This window comes from Mytilus trossulus, chromosome 4, assembly GCF_036588685.1.
Source record: "Mytilus trossulus isolate FHL-02 chromosome 4, PNRI_Mtr1.1.1.hap1, whole genome shotgun sequence".
Classification (NCBI taxonomy): domain Eukaryota; kingdom Metazoa; phylum Mollusca; class Bivalvia; order Mytilida; family Mytilidae; genus Mytilus; species Mytilus trossulus.
In genome coordinates, this window is record NC_086376.1 from 29,288,207 (window position 1) to 29,309,725 (window position 21,519).

A 21,519-nucleotide genomic window follows, 5' to 3' on the forward strand; every position below is an offset into this window, starting at 1 on the left:
TTCACATTTGATATTTTAATTTACAATTTTATCAAATTCAGTAACAATGACATGGTGTACAAACTGAATATTTGAAATTCTTCATAAAAAATAGTTTCTTGAAAGTATACATAACTTGAAGGTGCATGGATTCAATGAAAGAGCACTGCAACTTTCTGAATCACTTTTAATATCTTTGATATATTATGCTTCAGAAATGTTTTACTTACTTTTCATTAAGAATGTTTTAATACTAAACCAGATGCTCCCCAGGGCGCAGCTTGATACACCACAGAAGTCAAACCCTGAACAGTTGGGGCAAGTATGGACACAACATTCAAGCTTGATACAGCTCTGAATTTGGATTGTGATTAAATATTTGACACAGAATAGGTTTCTGACACAGAATGAATGTTGATTTCTACTTATACTAAAGTTATTATCCAGAAATCATCTGTCTTTGGACAACACTGACAATGACGAGGACGTGATATCAATTTACAACAAGATTCTTTTTTAATTTTGCAGTCGTATAAAAAGCTCTCAGTAAAATGAAAATAAATTTTACAATTGGTAATTGCAAGAATATCAGTAAAATGTTGAAGCCATATGTATCTAGTTTTAATTTTCCTTATGTTTTGTCTATCTTCTATATCTGTGACTATAACCATTAACAAGGTAACATCAATGTGGAAACTGACTACATACATTCATACTGTAAACCAACTTACTGTCACGGGTACTTTATCTCACATTTAGCCCTATCTAGCCCAATTCGTGGCGATTTAATTTTGCACCTCTAAAACTAACATGATGGAGATATAAAGGGAAAAATCCAAGTTTTACATATAAGTGTTGGTTTATATTTGCGCTATTTTTTCTGATCGTGAAATTCGTGTAAATAAATTGTTTGCGAAAATAAGTTGTTTTACAGTAACTGTATCTTTGCATTCCCTATTGAAAAAAAAAAGAGATTTTTTTCTAAATGAAATATGTACAGTCTTCATACTATTTCATTTGTTCTCATAAATACCATGGTCATACATTTATTTTATCATGTATTACAACAACACATTACCTCAAGTTTAAACAAAATTAATGATGACAGAAAAAAATCCTATGACTCAATGACTTGTCTATAACAATGATGATAATGAGAACATAAATTTCAGGATCGTAATGCACAGAACTGTTGGAATATTTCCAAGATATGGAAATCAATGTCACTTGTGAATAACAATGTCTCTAATGTACTGATGTATCTGTATACCAATTCATGGTGCTGAAATAGAACAAAATAATGCTAATTATAGACAGAAACAATAGGTTGCATAAATTCTAGTATAAACTAACCAATGATATATCTACATATAAAAAATAAACATTTACTTTCTTGAAACAGTGAATTAATTCCATTTTGTGGATTAAAATTAAAAAATCTTTGAATTTTAAAAATCGATAAACATTTCTTAAGCCACAATAACCTGTATAAACAAATAAAAGTTTAATATATATATACCATTAGCCACATTATGGGTGTCACTGTAGAAACAGAACTTGTTTACGCTTCACAAAAATTAACCCTCAGTTTAAGTGGAGTTTGTTTTGTTAAATTGCTAGTTTTCATTGGAAATTTTGACAGTTAATATTTTTTTGGTCAAGGAAACAACAATGTGTATGGTTTGTTTCACATATTTTCTTCTCATCTTTTTCACAATACTAAGATATAGCATGACTGTCAAGAAAACAATGGTAAATCTGAATTCCCCTTCAGCTGTGGCAGCTGCAGCATAAAAATATGATTTTCTACAGGTAAATAGTAATAGATTAGTATGGTTTTATTTACAATTGGCATATCTTTTCCGGTTATTACAAGGTAACCTATCTGGCACATATATATGGCATGACCTTGAAAGAAACTATATATGACCTAAGAGATAATTTCCTAATGCATGCAGAGCAAAACTTTGGTTAACTTGCTTGCTTTTTTTGTATATTTTACTATTGTAATTGAGATAATGTGCAATCAAATTTAAATATAATATATACAGGTTTAACTATGACTATATATATCAGTGTTCCAGCTAGGATTTCAAAAGGGAAGGGTGCCAATCCTGAAAAAGGGCATTTAACGCGCGATATGATAATATGAAAAGGGCATATTTTAACAAAAGATGTTAATCAAACATTGTGTTTATTCGTTGAATCACAGGTTATACAATAACAACATCATTAGCCCATATAGAACTCTATCTTTCTACTTTTAAGGCTGAAAAACTGGTCAAGCAGCTTGTTACACAAGTTTTTTCATCATTGCTTGGCACAGTTGAACTTTATATGCAGTATGTTTTGAAAGGTGACCTGTTTCATACTGTTTCTATGGTCTGCCACATTTTACCAGTTTCACCTTTCTACCCCTGCTGTGCTTTGGCAATACAGCACAAAACAGCTGTGCTCAGTACATGCACAATTTTAGGATATATATAGCAACAGTAAAAACTTGTATCAAAAATAAAGAATACAGAAAAAGATGACCAAGACACCCTACCAACACTGCTACTAAGACCCTCTTTAACTTTTCCCATAACTCAAAATAAATACCTAAACATATATATTCTTAAGCAAGAAGTATGTAGACATATTTTAGAATATGTAAATGGGTTACTCAATGCTAGGGAAAAATCAGATTGAGTTATCTTTCTTTATTTGGGTGTGCTCCTTCTTTGGAGGATTATAAACAGTACGTAAATATGATGTAAATATGATCACAATATGGTGGCCGATTTTGTTATTTTCGTATCAAAAATGAAGGCAGTCAATGACAAATACGTCTGAATTTTCTGTTTATTTCACGGAAAACAAGTAAAACAATGTCTTCAACGAGTTTATTATGGTATTCAACTTTCTGTCAATACGTTTCCTCCATGAAACTACGGTAAACATCGCAAATTGTGCCCAAGTTGTTGTATGCACATTTTTTCAAAGATAATTGCCGACTGACCAATTCTATTTGAATTAATTAATGTTGATGATCATTAATGGCCCATCCGATAAACGGATTACCTATAACAACAGATTATGACACTTGTTGTAACCATTGATTAGCTTGGGGTCGTAAACAGTCGTAAACTTTTCCCCAGGTAAAATTTAGTAATAAGCGTATCATATCAATAAGAACAAAATAATATGCAATCAATCTTCATAAAAGGCAGGGCGCCCTGGAAACATTAAAAAGGGCACAGGGCGCCACTCGGGAAAGGGCGGGTGCTGCGCCCTCTGAAAACGGCCTAGCTGGAACACTGTATATTATTTGAAGATGTCAATCTTAATTACAAAGCTTGAGTAAACATTTATACTAACAAAGCAAGCAAGCCAACCATAATTTTACTCTACAAGCATTAGAAATTATCTCTAGCAGTACAAGTCTCATGATCATTGATTTTTAATGACTTACTAAAAGGAATATTTGCTGTAATCTTTCTATACACCATTTATACCATGGTGTGCTGTAATCAATGCCATTCGACTCACAGTTGGCAAGATGGTCAGATAAAACCATAATAAATCTCTAAAAACATAAAAACGTCATAGTTGGTAATGTTATCATATATATACATAATGGATAACTAGATGTTATAAAAATTATAGTTGTTCAAATGTTTCGACAAAAATCTTAAACCTCAATTCACAAATATATTTCAAAATCAACTGCCTACTACACCTCTTATAAAATTCAACTTATCTGAGAACCAAATACATAATCTTGCAAAACTACAAAATTTAGGTAAAATGAATGAATTTTACACCCAAACAACATTTAAACTTATGAAGAGTATTTGGGTTCAGTTTATTCTTATATTGTTATATGCACAAACAATACATCCTTACAATTACACCAATGGTGTTCACATAATATTGCTACACAAATTTTAACTGGATTTGGAAGGACACACCTTCATAGACATTACCTGAAATATGATAAGAAAAAGTCTCTTTTGTTGATTTTGTGCCAGATCTAATCTTTCCTCCATTCTCTCTATCAGAGATTCTGTGGGTACTTCGTCATCATCATCATCTTCTAAACCATCATTTATCTACAAATACAAGTTACATACCAATTAACAGGGGGAGGTATAGTCATTCAGTTTACTGTTGTAATACTTTTAACCACCAACATTCATATACTTCAGCAATTTCTGTGTGCATTAATTATTGATTATCAATGGACAAAAGTGAGATCAACTTATAAAATTTCAGGAAATACTGCATAAAATAGAAATATAAAATATGTGTTTTATTCTTGCAAAAATCATAATTTCCCCCTCTAAAAAATCCTAGTCACATACTATTTAGCAACAACAGACATATTGACAATTCAATATTTACAGGCTAAAGTACCCCATTTGTAGTCTTAACAGAAGAAAAAATATTAATATATGCCTTAAAACCACCTACCCTTCTTTTGTAAGCATCCAGTTTGTCTTTAGCGTCATCTACTTCTTTCTGTAGTTTATCAACATGTTTACTCATCTTTGTTATTGTACTGTGCATTATCTCCCAGACATAAAATCTGTAAACAAATTGTTTATTAAATTTACAACTGACAATTGTCTTCAATTAGTAGTCATTTCTATTTATACTTTCATGAAATAGCAGATCTTGAAACCAAAACTGCATAGGTTGATCTTAGACTGTCACAGTTAAAGATCAATATAAATTATAAGTTATAAACAGATCAGAATATGTTAAAAGAGCTGTAATAACCATATTATTCAATACCTGCAGTGTATCGTATATGCTCAATAACTTGGGCAATGGGACATCTTTAAAAGGAATGGAGACTTCAAATGTTTAATAAAATAATACATCATGAAATTGCCATACCATCACAAGACACACTTGCTAAAAGCCAGTTGAAAACATGATCAACAAGAAAGTGTCCATATTACATGGATGCCCCACTCGTACTATCATTTCTATATTTTAGTGACTGTGAAATTGGGGTAAAAACTCCAATTTGGCATTTAAATTTGAAAGATGTATATCATAGGGAACATGTATTCTAAGTTTCAAGTTGATTGGACTTCAACTTCATCAAAATATACCTTGACCAAAAACTTTAACCTGAAGCAGGACAGACGGACAAACGAACGAAAGACAGACGCACTGACCAGAAAACATAATGCACCACTACTTTGTAGGTGGGACATAACAAATATATGTTACAGTTTAGTTTAATGAAATTTATGTAAATATCGCAAGCATACACTTTTAATAACCTCACACACACATAGAGAGCTGTGGTGTAGTGGTTAGTGCATCGGACTACTAACACAAAGGTTCCTGGTTCGATTCTCGTTTGGGATGAAAATTCATGAACTCAATTTTCGGCTCTCCCTTGACGAGTATGGTCTTGATAAAACGATGATACTCTGTTGGAAGGAGATGATAAATGGCTGACCCGTGTTAAGAAAGAGCCATATCTCTTGCACGTTAAAGACACCCTTGTCGATTTCGAAAAAAGAAGGCTAATGCCGCTACAAGGCAGCACTCACACCCGCAAAGTGGAAAGGGATTAATATAAGTTGCAAAACTTTATTCCCAATCCACTATAAATAAATATGTTTAAACTTAAAATAAACATAAGCCAGTAAATAGTAGTCTTAAACTTGACTGATTTCCCCCTACCTAGTGAAGTTAGATGGACACATACCCCTTACAACAAAACATCAAAATGCCACATACAAATGCTCTGACACTAGGTTATTTCTTTAGTACTTACTTTGTAAATTCTGGTTGCATTTCACTAGAGAACAACCAGTTAGCCACAGCTGATGGTTCTATGATTTGTGTCTTCAATAATTTGTCCACTAAAACTACCATCATCTGAAATAAATAAAGCTGCATGTGATTCAAACACACAAAATATGTTTCAAATAATTCACTTTTTTCCCTTTGTTAACAAGTAAAACTGTGAGCTATTGCCCACTGATGTGATACCCCGCTGAAATATTTCGGTAAACAGGAAGTTAAGTGATGAATCTGAAAACCCATCACAAGGTACATCTGACTATATAAACCCTGAAACCAAATTTCAGAAATCCTTGTATTGTAGTTCCTGAGAAAAATGCAACGAAAATTTTCAACTAGGCTATCATGTGTATAATAATACAAGTGTTCAGAACACAGGAAGGTTTTTGGTGATGAATATGAAAACGCATCACACAGTATAACTTAGTTATATAAACCTTGATACCAAATTTCAGAAACCCTTGTCAAGTAGTTTGTGAGAAAAATGAGACGAAAATATTCATGGGACGTACTGACTGACGGAAGGATGGACAGACAGAGGTAAAACAGTAAACCCCCTCTTTTGTAAAGCTAAAGCGGGAGTAAAAAATTTGAAGACCTTGAAGAAAAAGAAAAATACTTTTGACATAAAACAATTTTTTTTGTTTAAAAAGGGACATAGGATAGATTTTTTTAACATGAAATTTACATTAAATCTTCATATGCATAATTCTAAATCATCCTATAGAAGATTATGCATCAAGTTTAACTAGTAGTAACTTACTTGTTGATGTGATCTCCAAACTTCAAACATTGTCCGTAACACCCAAATCTGTCCTTCTTCTGTGTCTGCTAGTAACTTTAAAATGTGGTGGAATCTATAAACAAAATTGATTAATTTGAGTTACTTTGACCATTACATCAACAAAATAGAGGAAATATTAATTGTGAAAAACATTTTGATGGTTACTGGTCAACATTATCTACACAACTTATTGTTCAGCAAACTGACCTCATTTGTTTTTGTTCCTTGAGGGTATTTTTTATAGAAAGTGTTTCATTGTGAAAATTAATATACCTGGCTTGAAATAAATATGGTTTGTAAATTTAAAATCCATATAAATAGCAATCAAAGACACTAGGATTTCATATGCTGAAGAGAACATCTATCTGAATATATCTACTGATTTCTACAAATTAGTAAAAGTTACAGAAGAGTATTGTCTCATAAAAGATATTAGCTAAAATGACTAAATGAAATAATAACAAAACTTACATTAAGATTTATTTTAATCATTTGAGATTGATACACTTTAAATGGTAATGATCCACAGATCTAAACAGAGTAATTGAAACACTTTAAATGGCAATGATCCACAGATCTAAACAGAGTAATTGATACACTTTAAATGGCAATGATCCACAGATCTAAACAGAGTAATTGAAACACTTTATATGGTAATGATCCACAGATCTAAACAGAGTAATTTAAACACTTTAAATGGTAATGATCCACAGATCTAAACAGAGTAATTGATACACTTTCAATGGTAATGATCCACAGATCTAAACAGAGTAATTGATACACTTTCAATGGTAATGATCCACAGATCTAAACAGAGTAATTGAAACACTTTCAATGGTAATGATCCACAGATCTAAACAGAGTAATTGATACACTTTAAATGGTAATGATCCACAGATCTAAACAGAGTAATTCATACACTTTAAATGGTTATGATCCACAGATCTAAACAGAGTAATTGATACACTTTAAATGGTTATGATCCACAGATCTAAACAGAGTAATTGATACACTTTAAATGGTTATGATCCACAGATCTAAACAGAGTAATTGATACACTTTAAATGGTAATGATCCACAGATCTAAACAGAGTAATTGATACACTTTAAATGGTAATGATCCACAGATCTAAACAGAGTAATTGATACACTTTAAATGGTAATGATCCACAGATCTAAACAGAGTAATTGATACACTTTAAATGGTAATGATCCACAGATCTAAACAGAGTAATTGATACACTTTAAATGGTAATGATCCACAGATCTAAACAGAGTAATTGATACACTTTAAATGGTAATGATCCACAGATCTAAACAGAGTAATTGATACACTTTATATGGTAATGATCCACAGATCTAAACAGAGTAATTGATACACTTTAAATGGTAATGATCCACAGATCTAAACAGAGTAATTGATACACTTTAAATGGTAATGATCCACAGATCTAAACAGAGTAATTGATACACTTTATATGGTAATGATCCACAGATCTAAACAGAGTAATTGATACACTTTAAATGGTCATGTTTCACAGATCTAAACAGTGTAATTGAAACACTTTAAATGGTAATGATCCACAGATCTAAACAGAGTAATTGATACACTTTAAATGGTAATGATCCACAGATCTAAACAGAGTAATTGATACACTTTAAATGGTAATGATCCACAGATCTAAACAGAGTAATTGATACACTTTAAATGGTAATGATCCACAGATCTAAACAGAGTAATTGATACACTTTAAATGGTAATGATCCACAGATCTAAACAGAGTAATTGATACACTTTAAATGGTAATGATCCACAGATCTAAACAGTGTAATTGATACACTTTAAATGGTAATGATCCACAGATCTAAACAGAGGAATTGAAACACTTTAAATGGTAATGATCCACAGATCTAAACAGAGTAATACATACTTGGCAATAGCTGCAAAAGAGTGACTAAATGATTTGTTTCCTAAATGTAGCAATGTTGACACAAATACATCAATTCTTAGTGGATGGTACGTTGGATCAGCTGAAAAAAAAAGTTGAATAGATTTCAAATTAAACATCTCCTTATTGTTTTTAAATCTTTCTTCCTCTTTGGATGGGTTAATACACAGCTGTGCCATGGGCCCATATATGCTTGTTGCTTTACAAAGAATACAGTTCATTTACTTTACAATGTCATATCAGAAATTCATGCAAAACAAAATGTTTTCTTTACAGATATAAACCAGTCACCAAAGTTTTATGACAACTGCTTAAAGCATTATCCAAAAACTAGACAATCCACCCTTTTGTATGAATAAAATCACTCAATCCCAAATCGTATAATCTAAAATTTATAAAAATCAAAACTCGAAAGGGAGCTTACATCAATAGATATAAACAATTCACCAAAGTTTCATGAAAACTGCTAAAAGCATTTTGAGTTATTGTCTAAAAACTGGAAAATCAATTCACTAAAGTTTCATGCAAATTGTTTCAAATGTTTTTGAGTTATTGTCAGGCATGTTGACAAAGCACAGATGGACACCGGCATTCAAAAATAGGTCCTGTAAATGAGTGTATAAAAATACTATTGGTCTTGATGAAATAAAACTGATAGGTAATAAATATCAATTTATCATTAACAAATGATTGTCAGTTTTACATCTATACAGAACAATATCCTTAAAGTCAAATTAACACCATCTAGGATTTTGTTATAAGACTTACTTTCATCATCTTCTTTCAAGGGGTTGGGTAAATCTTTCAATATCCCCATGGTTTCCTCTGGAGTACATTTTGATTTGATGGCTTGGATCAGCTGATGAGCTGTCATAGTCCCTGGTAATGACCCTGACCCTTCCTTCTCATATTTAAAATGAGACTGTGGTTTCTCTGGTATCAATGGTGCAAAATCTTCAGTACAAGTCTCCACAATTCTTTGATGGTAGGATAACCTGAATTTGTACAGTATAATAACAACTTGTATTCTATTATAACATGATACAATGGGGTGGGGTTCATGTTGCTCAGTCTTTAGTTTTTTATGTTGTGTTTTGTGTGTTTGAGTACTGCTGTTTGTCTTGTCATAATTTTCCGTATATTAATATGGCATTGTCAGTTTGTTTTCCACTTATGAATGAATTTGAATATCCCTGAAATTCAGGAACATTTGTTTTCAAATATGCTCACACGTGAGTTGTACTTTTCCTGTTCCTTCAGTATGTATATACTTAAAATTACCTTCTAAAAATCCTGTTATGACATTACCATTTTATACATAATTTAGGGTTGGTCATTTACACTATTTTCCTGGAAAGAAGTTAATATCAATAAATTAATTTAATACTCCAAATTGACAACATTTTGGAGTATTATTTTAATGTTGCATTCATTTGCATAATTTGACAACCCGGCATACCAAGGTATCCACTTCAGGGACTCTATCAAAATGATTCACACAGGCGTTGGTTCACATCATGGAGTTAAATAAATTAATTTGCATAATCACCTCATACATTTGATGAGCACTTCTTTGATAAACTTTGGTTTGGGTAGTTCTGGATCCATTTGTAAACATGAACTCCAATCATCCCAACTCCATCGAAACTGGAAATTACTTAAGTGATAGGCAAACCAGTTGGTTAATCTGTGTTACAAAGAAAGAAATGCAATACCATTTTAAATCTGTTACAAAAAAAAACAATACACTACAATCGTACATCTGTGTTCCAAAGAAAAAAGGCAATACCATTGTAAATCTGTGTTACAAAGAAAACACTACAATACTATGGTAAATCTGTGCCCTTCCCCAGTTTCTCAGTCTCATACAAAACAGTTTATATTTTTATAACATTAACCTAATATTTTATATTATATATCTACATACTCACTGAAGGTTTGATTAAATGCTGTTGTCTAACAAGACACATCAGTTTTACAATCTTAAAATCATAATCTGTGTTGAAACTTTTTCTTCTTTCCCATACTATTACAAAAAAAACGAATTGTAATTTTATAACTTGAGCTATTTTTAAATACTGTATTTTACTTACCTTTCAATACAGGAAAGATTCATTGAATCAAGTCTTTCAAATAAAAGTTCTGTGGCTTGAGCTAACTGATCGATGTTAAGGTTCAATAAAAAGTACAAATACAGCTACTATTCAATACAGTAAATAACTTTTGAATTTAATAAAGAAGCTATGGTTATTTGATGCATAAATAACAAGTGAAACTGCGAGCTACTGCTCACTGATGATACCCCCGCCGCAAGTGGATAATATTAATAGTGTAAAAATATGCAAGTGTTTGGTAAACAGGAAGTTGTCAAGTGATCAATCTGAAAACTCATCACACGGTATAGCTGACTTATATAAATCCTGAAACCAAATTTCAGAAATCCTTGTATTGTAGTTCCTGAGAAAAATGTGACGAAAATTTTCAACTTGGCTATCATGTGTAAAATCATACAAGTGTTCGGTAAACAGGAAGTCGACAAGTGATCAATCTGAAAACGCATCACAGGGTATAGCTGAATTAGATAAACCCTGAAACCAAATTTCAGAAATCCTTGTATTGTAGTTCCTGAGAAAAATGTGACAAAAAATTTTCAACTTGGCTATCATGTGTAAAATCATTCAAGTGTTCGGTAAACAGGAAGTTGTCAAGTGATCAATCTGAAAACGCATCACACGGTATAGCTGACTTAGATAAACCCTGAAACCAAATTTCAGAAATCCTTGTATTGTAGTTCGTGAAAAAAATGTGACGAAAATTTTCAACTTGGCTATCATGTGTAAAATCATGCAAGTGTTCGGTAAACAGGAAGTTGTCAAGTGATCAATCTGAAAACGCATCACACGGTATAGCTGACTGAGATAAACCCTGAAACCAAATTTCAGAAATCCTTGTATTGTAGTTCCTGAGAAAAATGTGACGAAAGTTTCATGGGACTGACTGACTGAAGGACGGACTGACGGACGGACTGACGGACAGACAGAGGTAAAACAGTATACCCCATTTTGAAGAAATATTGTTTTTATTTTAACTCATAGAAATTATGACTTTTTACCTAATTTCTTGAGATCTTGGTTTCTGTGATGATTTTATTTACTAAATTAGCTTTATTTACTGCTTGACTTCCCCTGTAATTACTCAACTATAGTGAGTTTTCTTTATATAAAAATAAAGAGGAAGTGTTATGATTGACAACTAGACAACTCTCTACCAAAAACAAAACGATGTAGAATTTACAACTACAAGTAGCTATAAATCTAATATTTTTCCTTTTCTGAAAAGCCTTTTATCCTCATATTATAGTGTCAGACAAAAAGGACTAGCATACATTATCAGGCTTAAAAATGTGATGATGATCATCATCCAGAAAGTAAGGATACAACTTGGGGCATAGATCCAGGCTGTAGTTTACATAACTCTATAAATGTAGAACCATAATATATCTCTAGTCTAGGACACCGGGGTAACAAAAACAACTCTCCAAACATCACCTAAAATGTACAACAATGTATTAAAGTAATGAAATAATGAAAATAAACATCATTTAAAGTAGTAAGGATAGAATATAAATTAAAATTTATAAACTATCCTTCACTTCAGAATATATAAGGAGATGAAATGTATAAATCAATGAGACAGTATTCCAACAACACAAACAAATATATGTCAACATAGTCTACACCAAAATGTCATGTCCTTATTGACTTCTTTTGTCTCCATTCTAAAACACATGTCCTTACTTTTATAATCAAAGACAGTGTAATAAGCACAAGAACATAGTAATAAGTTAAAACACAAGAACATAGTAATAAGTTAAAACACAAGAACATAGTAATAAGTTTAAACACAAGAACATAGTTATAAGTTAAAACACCAAAACATAGTAATAAGTTAAAACACAAGAACATAGTAATAAGTTAAAACACAAGAACATAGTAATAAGTTTAAACACAAGAACATAGTTATAAGTTAAAACACAAAAACAAAGTAATAAGTTAAAACACAATAACATAGTAATAAGTTAAAACACAATAACATAGTAATAAGTTAAAACACAAGAACATAGTAATAAGTTAAAACACAATAACATAGTAATAAGTTAGAACACAAGAACATAGTAATAAGTTAAAACACAAGAACATAGTAATAAGTAAAAACACAATAACATAGTAAAACACTAACCTCTACAATCATATAATTGAGTGGCACTTTGTTCTTCATTGGATAACTCAGTAATGAAGCGGCACTGTAATAAAAACATCAAAAATGTTAATATACTGCATTCAGGAATATTACCTTCATTATATTAATGACATGTTCTTTGGGACAATGATTATAATTGAATAATTGAAAATATTCTTGATTAAAATACACAGAACGAAAACATAAAAACAATGCTTTCGCTACTGGTAATTCTACAAATCAAAATTAGTATTTTATAACATTGCATAACAATGAGGACAACAGAACAAATGTGCATTCAAACAATTTTGTGGCACAGTGTTATTGTGCTTATAATTTGAGTACAGATAATAACCTCCAGTACTTTATAGGTCTTTGACTGACTTTCAGGATAAAGGTCATGTCACAGTTGTTGGTCAGCCAAAAGTTGTGTAAAGAATAACTTTGATCCTAGCAGTCATATTTGTTGTGTATTTTTTCAACTGTGTGTGAAGTGTTAATTCATTTCAAGGTAGAAAACTATTTCTTTATATTTCATTTTAAGCCAAACTGTGGTTTACAGTTTATCAGTCCATCCATTTCCAAAGACTTCAAAATCCTTCAGTCTGTCTTTTACCAAGCAGAGTCTATTAATATGTTCACATCTGATATCAAATTAAAAAAAAAAAACACTATGAATGTCAAAGAGCGGGACAGCAACTCAGTAACAGTGGAATATCTTATCTTCAATATTGAAAGCTTATTTCAGTCAATAACTTCTATGTAAATTACATACCAGTCTTTGCGATCAAATGCATGTTTGAATATAATTCTTCTCAGTTGTTCTTCTATAAGGTATCGTTCAATTGCATGACTTCCTGGTAAAACTGGTCCCTATAATTAGTAAATCTTGATATAACAACTTAAATTAGATTGTTTGATGGCGATCAGTTCTTATTAATGGGGAAGCTGAATTTCCCTCAAAACTGACAATCCTAGTCAATTAAGATTCTGTAAGACATACCAATTCAGTTTTAATTATTTACAAGATGTTTGGTTGCTACCACATTGATGTTAAATGCATATCCCTCTTTATTCATCTATCCGTGATTTTTGTTAACAATAAAAACTAGAGGCTCTAAAGAGCCTGTGTCGCTCACCTTGGTATATTGTGAATTAAACTAGAGGCTCTAAAGAGCCTGTGTCGCTCACCTTGGTACATTTGTATATGTGAATATTCAACAAAGGACACAGATGGATTCGTGACAAAATTGTGTTTTGGTGATGGTGATATGTTTGTAGATCTAACTTTACTGAACATTCTTGCTGCGAACATATATCCCCATCTATAATGATTGGCCCAGTAGTTTCAGTAAAAAGTGTTAGTAAAAATTTACAAATTTTATGAAAATTGTTAAAAATTGACTATCGATTCGTCTGAAATTTTCAGGGCAGATAGATCTTGACCTGATAAACAATTTAACCCATGCCAGTTTTGCTCTTAATGCTTTTGTTTTTGAGTTATAAGCCAAAAACTGCATTTTATCCCATGTTCTATTTTTAGCCATGGCAGCCATCTTGGTAGGTTGACCAGGTCAACGGACACAATTTTTAAACTAGATACCCCAATGATGATTGTGGCCAAGTTTGGTTTAATATGGCGCAGTAGTTTCAGAGGAGAAGATTTTTGTAAAAGATAACTAAGATTTACGAAAAATGGTTAAAAATTGACTATAAAGGGCAATAACTCCTAAAGGGGTCATTTGACCATTTCGGTAATGTTGACTTATTTGTAAATCTTATTTTGCTGAACATTATTGCTGCTTACAGTTTATCTCTATCTATAATATTTTTCAAGATAATAACCAAAAACAGCAAAATTGCCTTAAAATTACCAATTTAGGGGTAGCAACCCAACAACAGGTTGTTCGATTCATCTGAAATTTTCAGGGCAGATAGATCTTGACCTGATAAACAATTTTACCCCATGTCAGAATTGCTCTAAATGCTTTGGTTTTTGAGTTATAAGCCAAAAACTGCATTTTACCCCTATGTTATATTTTTAGCCATGGCGGCCATCTTGGTAGGTTGACCGGGTCACCGGACACAATTTTTAAACTAGATACCCCAATGATGATTGTGGCCAAGTTTGGTTTAATATGGCGAGGTAGTTTCAGAGGAGAAGATTTTTGTAAAAGATAACTAAGATTTACGAAAAATGGTTAAAAATTGACTATAAAGGGCAATAACTCCTGAACATTATTGCTGCTTACAGTTTATCTCTATCTATAATATTTTTCAAGATAATAACCAAAAACAGCAAAATTGCCTTAAAATTACCAATTTAGGGGCAGCAACCTAACAACGAGTTGTCCGATTCATCTAAAAATTACAGGGCAGATAGATCTTGACGAGATAAACAATTTTACCCCTTGTCAGATTTGCTCTAAATGCTTTGGTTTTTGAGTTATAAGCTAAAAACTGCATTTTACCCCTATGTTCTATTTTGAGCCGTAGCGGCCATCTTGGTTGGTTTGCCCGCTCACAAAACACACTTTCTAATCTAGATAGACTAATAATGATTTCAGAGGAGAAGATTATTGTAAAAGTTAACTAAGACTTACGAAAAATGGTTAAAAATTGACTATAAAGGGCATAACTCCTAAAGGGGTTAACTGACCATTTTGGTCCTGTGACTTATTTGTAAATCTTACTTTGCTGAACATTTTTGCTGTTTACATTTTATCTCTATCCATAATAATATTCAAGATAATATCCCAAAACAGCAAAATTTCCTTAAAATTACCAATTCAGGGGCAGCAACCCAACAACAGGTTGTCTACTTCATCTTAAAATTTCAGGGCAGATAGATCTTGACGAGATAAACAATTTTACCCCTTGTCAGATTTGCTCTAAATGCTTTGGTTTTTGAGTAATAACCAAAAACTGCATTTCACATTCATGTTCTATTTTTAGGCGTGGCGGCCATCTTGGTTGGTTGGCTGGGTAAAAAAACACAAATTTTAAACTAGATACATCAATGATGATTGTGGCCAAGTTTGGATTAATTTGACCCGGTAGTTTCAGAGGAGAAGATTTTTGTAAAAGATCATGGAGATTTATGTAAAATGGTTAAAAATTGACTATAAAGGGCAATAACTCCTAAAGGGGTCAACTGACCATTTTGGTCATGTTGACTTATTTGTAAATCTTACTTTGCTGAACATTATTGCTGTTTACAGTTTATCTCCATCTATAATATTATTCAAGATAATAACCAAAAACAGTAAAATTTCCTTAAAATTACCTATTTAGGGGCAGCAACCCAACAATGGGTTGTCTGATTCATCTGATAATTTCAGGGCAGATAGATCTTGACCTGATTAACAATTTTACCTTGTCAGATTTGCTCTAAATGCTTTGGTTTTTGAGTTATAAGCCAATAACTGCATTTTACCCCTTTGTTCTATTTTTAGCCATGGCGGCCATCTTGGTTGGTTGGCCGGGTAAAAAAACACAAATTTTAAACTAGATATATCAATGATGATTGTGGCCAAGTTTGGTTTAATTTGGCCCAGTAGTTTCAGAGTAGAAAATTTTTGTAAAAGTTAACGACGACAGACGACGACAGACGACGGACGACAAGTGATGAGAAAAGCTCACTTGGCCTTTTAGGCCAGGTGAGCTAAAAACAAGTGAAAGTGCGAGCTACTGCTCACTGATGATACCCCGGCGGCAAGTGGATAATATAAATAGTGTAAAAATATGCAAGTGTTCCGTTAACAGGAAGTTGTCGAGTGATGAATCTGAAAACACATCACATGCTATAGCTGACTTATATAAATCCTGAAACCAAATTTCAGAAATCCTTGTATTGTAGTCCCTGAGAAAAATGTGACGAAAATTTTCAACTTGGCTATCATGTGTAAAATCATACAAGTGTTCGGTAAACAGGAAGTTGTCAAGTGATCAATCTGAAAACGCATCACACAGTATAGCTGACTTAGATAAACCCTGAAACCAAATTTCAGAAATCCTTGTATTGTAGTTCCTGAGAAAAATGAGACGAAAAATATCCATGGGATGGACGGACTGACGGAAGGACAGACAGAGGTAAAACAGTATACCCCCCTTTTTTAAAGCGGGGGTATAAAAATCTTCAGTAAAATATATTCATTTCATAATACTCAAGACTCAGCTTTATTTGTCTGTACACTACATTTGTATTACTGAGATATTATCTCATTTACATTTAATCATCTTTCATGTGTCTTTTCCAATATTTTAAGACACAACTATATGAAGTACTGCGGTATGTATAACACACTGTTAATAGCTGAATGATGTATAAATAAATGATTAATTCTTGCTCTTAGGAAAAAGAAATTTGGCATTATTTCTTAGAATATAAGAATACAAATTCAGATTTCAATGTGACCATTTTCTATTGCCAATCTATGGTGAATAATTATAAATGTACAATAATAAATTTGTATTAGTAATATTGCAGTATTACATCAACATCCTTTGGTCTTTGTAAAAAGGCATTCAAACCATAACTTTTTACTTTCAATAAAAACCAAAGACTGCTATTATATCTCCTTTGAATTCATTTTTTTAATCCATTAAAAACATCGGGATAATTATTAGCCTCTTGCTATCTCTGATATAAATCACCTACCTCTGGTACATCGGTATAATCAAACATTCTAAAAATAACTCTTGGCAAAGGATAGCTCATTTCGTCATTGTGTGATGGTGGTATTATCTGTGGTAAAGTGTGCTGTAAGGCTTCACATAAAACACCATCAAAAGCTAGGTATGGGCGTGTTATCTGTTTCTCTGCCCATTTATTGGCTCGGAGATTCTTTATCTGTGACCACAAGCAGTCCAAATACTGAAAAGATTTTTGGATTAAAAATATTAAATATATTGAATATCTGGAGCAAAACCAATAATGTGAAAACTAAATGAATTGAAAACAGTAAAAATATAAATGGAACCAGAGTCAATCTAAAAAATTAATCATATGGTAGTTATATTTTTCGATTTAACAAGCCTTCCCTTAATACTATATATATCAAATTTAATAAGAAATATCTAGTGTGTGTTTATACATAAACCAGTAAACAGTTGCAGGGGATCAGAACAAAAAAAAACCAGAAAGATATAAACATATTTTGCTAGATATCTTTTGTAATTTATAAATTCTTAAAGAGTCATGAAACTTAGTTGGATTGAAAAAATATATTTATGCTGTATCAATGTTTCCTCGTGAGCAGTAAACCATTCACTATCTTGAAAACAATTTTGGCACGCTTCATTGAATTTAAAAATATTTAGACTGGTTTAATTAATCAATATCCCTTGTTTTAATATCATATGAAAACATATCATTTTTCTCATATATTTTTAACTAAAATATAAAACTGCTATGAAATTTTAAAATAACTTCAGTAATATTTCTGATATATAAATTTATTTCTACTATAAATACACATAAAAACATATTAAATACCATCAAGATGTAAATAAAAAACAAAGTGAGAATCATTATCAATTTTCGTTAGGAATGATTAAAATTCCTTTCAAATTGAAAAAAAGGCCAAAATACTAGATTTCATGTTATGCAAAGCACATATAAAATCTGCTTTTTTTCTCACTTTATCATATTGTAGGAACCATATGTTGTTATTTGCTTTTTAAAATGAAAGTTGATATATAAAGATATTACCTCTTCTTGTGGATGAGGATCATCTGAAGTCCAAACTCTCAGCGTAGGGGCATGAATCTTTTGTCTCTTGCTATAACAATAACACATAAATAATTAAAAGTTTAAAACAAGAATGTGTCCCAAGTAGACAGATGCCCCATCTGCACTATCATTTTCTATGTTCAGTGGACCGTGAAAATGGGGTAAAATCTCTAATTTGGCATTAAGATTAGAAAGATCATATCATAGGGAACATGTTTACTAAGTATGAAGTTGATTGGACTTCAACTTTATCAAATCTACCTCGACCAAAAACTTCAACCAAAACTTTAACCTGAAGCGGGACAGAAGAATGGATGCACAGACCAGAAAACATAATGCCCATAAATGGGGCATAAAAATTTAAGTAACAGAATTTTATTTCCAAACATGAATCTTCTGCCTCATTTAAGTTTTACAATACATTTTCAATATAGGATTGTTGACACAGAGAAATGTCTTGTCTATATGTTATTTTGATAGTTAAATGCCAATTCTTGATACTAAAGTGCCAATTCTTGATACTAAAGTGCCAATTCTTGATACTAAAGTGCCAATTCTTGATACTAAAGTGCCAATTCTTGATACTAAAATGTCAATTCTTGATAGTTAATTGCCAATTCTTGATACTATAATGCCAATTCTTGATACTAAAGTGCCAATTCTTGATACTAAGTGCCAATTCTTGATACTAAAATGTCAATTCTCGATAGTTAATTGCCAATTCTTGATACTAAAATGCCAATTCTTGATACTAAAGTGCCAATTCTTGATACTAAAATGTCAATTCTTGATAATTAAATGCCAATTCTTGATATTAAATTGCATATCAATAGTGATACTAAAATGACAATTATTGATACTAAAGTGCCAATTCTTGATACTAAGATGACAGTAATTCAACATGAAACCCAAATGGTAGTAAGCCATGACAGAAAAGGACAGCCCCAAATAATCTCCATGCCAATGCTAATACAACTGCATATCACATTTATATTGACTCACCATCATTGGTTTTTATTAAACTGATGATTCGATCAAATCACAAACTTTACTTATTGACGCTGCTGCCTGCAACAACTAGCTAAAGTCTCTTATTCAGGTAATACAAAAAATAATATAAAATTGGTAATTAAAAACTACGGCTGTTGCTGAAATTGTCACCAACTAATGTAAACTGAACTATTGTCAACATTGATAATAGCTTGGACAAACATGATCTGCTCAGTTTTTCACTTCAACCCATCAATAGAAAAGTAGATCTACCTTATATAATTGTCTATTGACATCAATAGCTTATTAAATTCCTGCTCCTTCTTTTCCTGGAGTTCTTTACCAACCTAAAACAAAAAAACAAAAAAGTCAAGCTTAGAATGGTAAAGTTTCACAGAAATGGATGAAAACCTGCTAATTAAATCTAATTTAATCATATACCATTTTCATTTTAGAAATAAAACAGTAAAAACTCCAGGTAACTATGCCATAAAATATAGTAATCAGCATGCATTTCTTTATTGTAATAACCTTTATTGCTACTTACCCATGGTAATGAGGCCATGACAGCGTATACATAGAAATCTGACCTAACCTGTAATGAACAACTAACAATCTACATTTGGTATGAACAGGGAATAATTTAGATCTTTACTATTAAAAACTTCAAAATTTTTACATAAAATATATAAGTTGATGCATTAAAACAGTTTCCTCACATTTTCCTATCTAAATTAATAGCTTTTTCAACAAAGAATCACGGTTTTCGATTATGCTCTGGATTGCATATAGTTGGTAACTTGGTAGCACGATCACTTAAAATTTTTTAGATCTTTTTGCAGTTTAATCCAGATTTTGTCAGGTTGTTTTTCAATGTTACTCCTCTTGTAAAAGGCAAAGAACAAATTTGTTGTTAGTTTTGGTTACAACTTAAGATAGCTCTGCCAAGTCTAACATTTTTAGTGTTTCAAAACCTTTGTTTTTGACACATGTTTTATGAATTATTTGTACACTTTATAGCATGTTAATTAACTATTATAGAACAGATCCGAAATTATAGCCACATCCATTTTTTCTTGTGAATGTACCTGAGGTATGTTGTCTTCCAATGTCACTTCTATAAAGTTATCAAACATTGCAATCAGTGAACCAGCAACAATTACATGACAGTTTACTAGGTCAGATAAAAATCGTACCTGAAAAAATTAAAAGAAAATAAAAGTCTTGACAGCTCAAACAACAACAAAAAAACTCAGGATAAAAATACAGGAGACATCAAAAGAACAATATTTTTATGTATTTCTTTTTATTTTTGTATGCTTTTTAAAATGAGTTATGAATTGTAAATTTCCGACTAGTACGTGTATGCGTACGGTCCAAATACTCATATGGTCTGGAACATATACAAACTTAATAGTGAAATTCTACAGTATTATTAATTCAGAAAACATCATAAAATGAAAAAGAATATCCAAACACTTGTTGGTATCAACACACATTACTGTAACATTGTTATGTTTATTCTACTCACAATTAACAAAGCATTATCAAATTCTCCTGTCTTCAGAGCTTCTTTTAAATGTCTTACTAATAGTTCAGTAAACTGAAAGACAAAAACATAACTTTGTTTATTTTCAAGAAACAGCCCTCAATACATTGTATTTCATGCATACATATAATGTTATTAATCACTTCTCCTGCCAAATTCAATATGCAATGCAAAAATTAGACAATAGTTCTGACACAAAAAAAACACCAGATTTTTGTTTTTGTTGCATAAAAAATGGATAAGAGACTCATTTTTTTCAAAATTATTTATATCTCCATATTTCTAATACTTTACATTAAGTTAACTATTACTAGAACACACCCGTGATATCGCGGGTCCGTGACTAAATTAAAGTATATAACTATAGTATTGTCATTTGATAAAGTCATGCCGATTATAAGATACACAGTTTTTTCTGCTTTCAAATCTTCCTGTTTGAACCCGTCGAACTGGAACTTATCAATTATTGGTAATATTAATTATT

General features: G+C 31.5%; 1 protein-coding gene across 1 annotated transcript in view; it reads right to left on the reverse strand.

Annotated features, from left to right (window-relative positions):
- Positions 1 to 21,519, reverse strand: part of LOC134715049 (nuclear cap-binding protein subunit 1-like) — a 28,551-nt gene continuing 7,032 nt past the window's right edge. The window contains exons 5-23 of the mRNA XM_063576910.1: positions 21,018 to 21,089; positions 20,575 to 20,682; positions 20,034 to 20,081; positions 19,760 to 19,833; positions 18,476 to 18,545; positions 17,423 to 17,638; positions 13,538 to 13,635; positions 12,763 to 12,826; positions 11,961 to 12,071; positions 10,617 to 10,681; positions 10,073 to 10,210; positions 9,292 to 9,518; positions 8,506 to 8,605; positions 6,554 to 6,647; positions 5,762 to 5,865; positions 4,435 to 4,549; positions 3,948 to 4,073; positions 3,434 to 3,547; positions 1 to 1,261 (exon numbers count right to left, since the gene is read on the reverse strand). Of these exons, the coding sequence (XP_063432980.1) occupies positions 1,148 to 1,261; positions 3,434 to 3,547; positions 3,948 to 4,073; positions 4,435 to 4,549; positions 5,762 to 5,865; positions 6,554 to 6,647; positions 8,506 to 8,605; positions 9,292 to 9,518; positions 10,073 to 10,210; positions 10,617 to 10,681; positions 11,961 to 12,071; positions 12,763 to 12,826; positions 13,538 to 13,635; positions 17,423 to 17,638; positions 18,476 to 18,545; positions 19,760 to 19,833; positions 20,034 to 20,081; positions 20,575 to 20,682; positions 21,018 to 21,089 (2,058 nt within the window). The 3' untranslated portion in view covers positions 1 to 1,147. The remainder of the gene's footprint in view (positions 1,262 to 3,433; positions 3,548 to 3,947; positions 4,074 to 4,434; positions 4,550 to 5,761; positions 5,866 to 6,553; positions 6,648 to 8,505; positions 8,606 to 9,291; positions 9,519 to 10,072; positions 10,211 to 10,616; positions 10,682 to 11,960; positions 12,072 to 12,762; positions 12,827 to 13,537; positions 13,636 to 17,422; positions 17,639 to 18,475; positions 18,546 to 19,759; positions 19,834 to 20,033; positions 20,082 to 20,574; positions 20,683 to 21,017; positions 21,090 to 21,519) is intronic.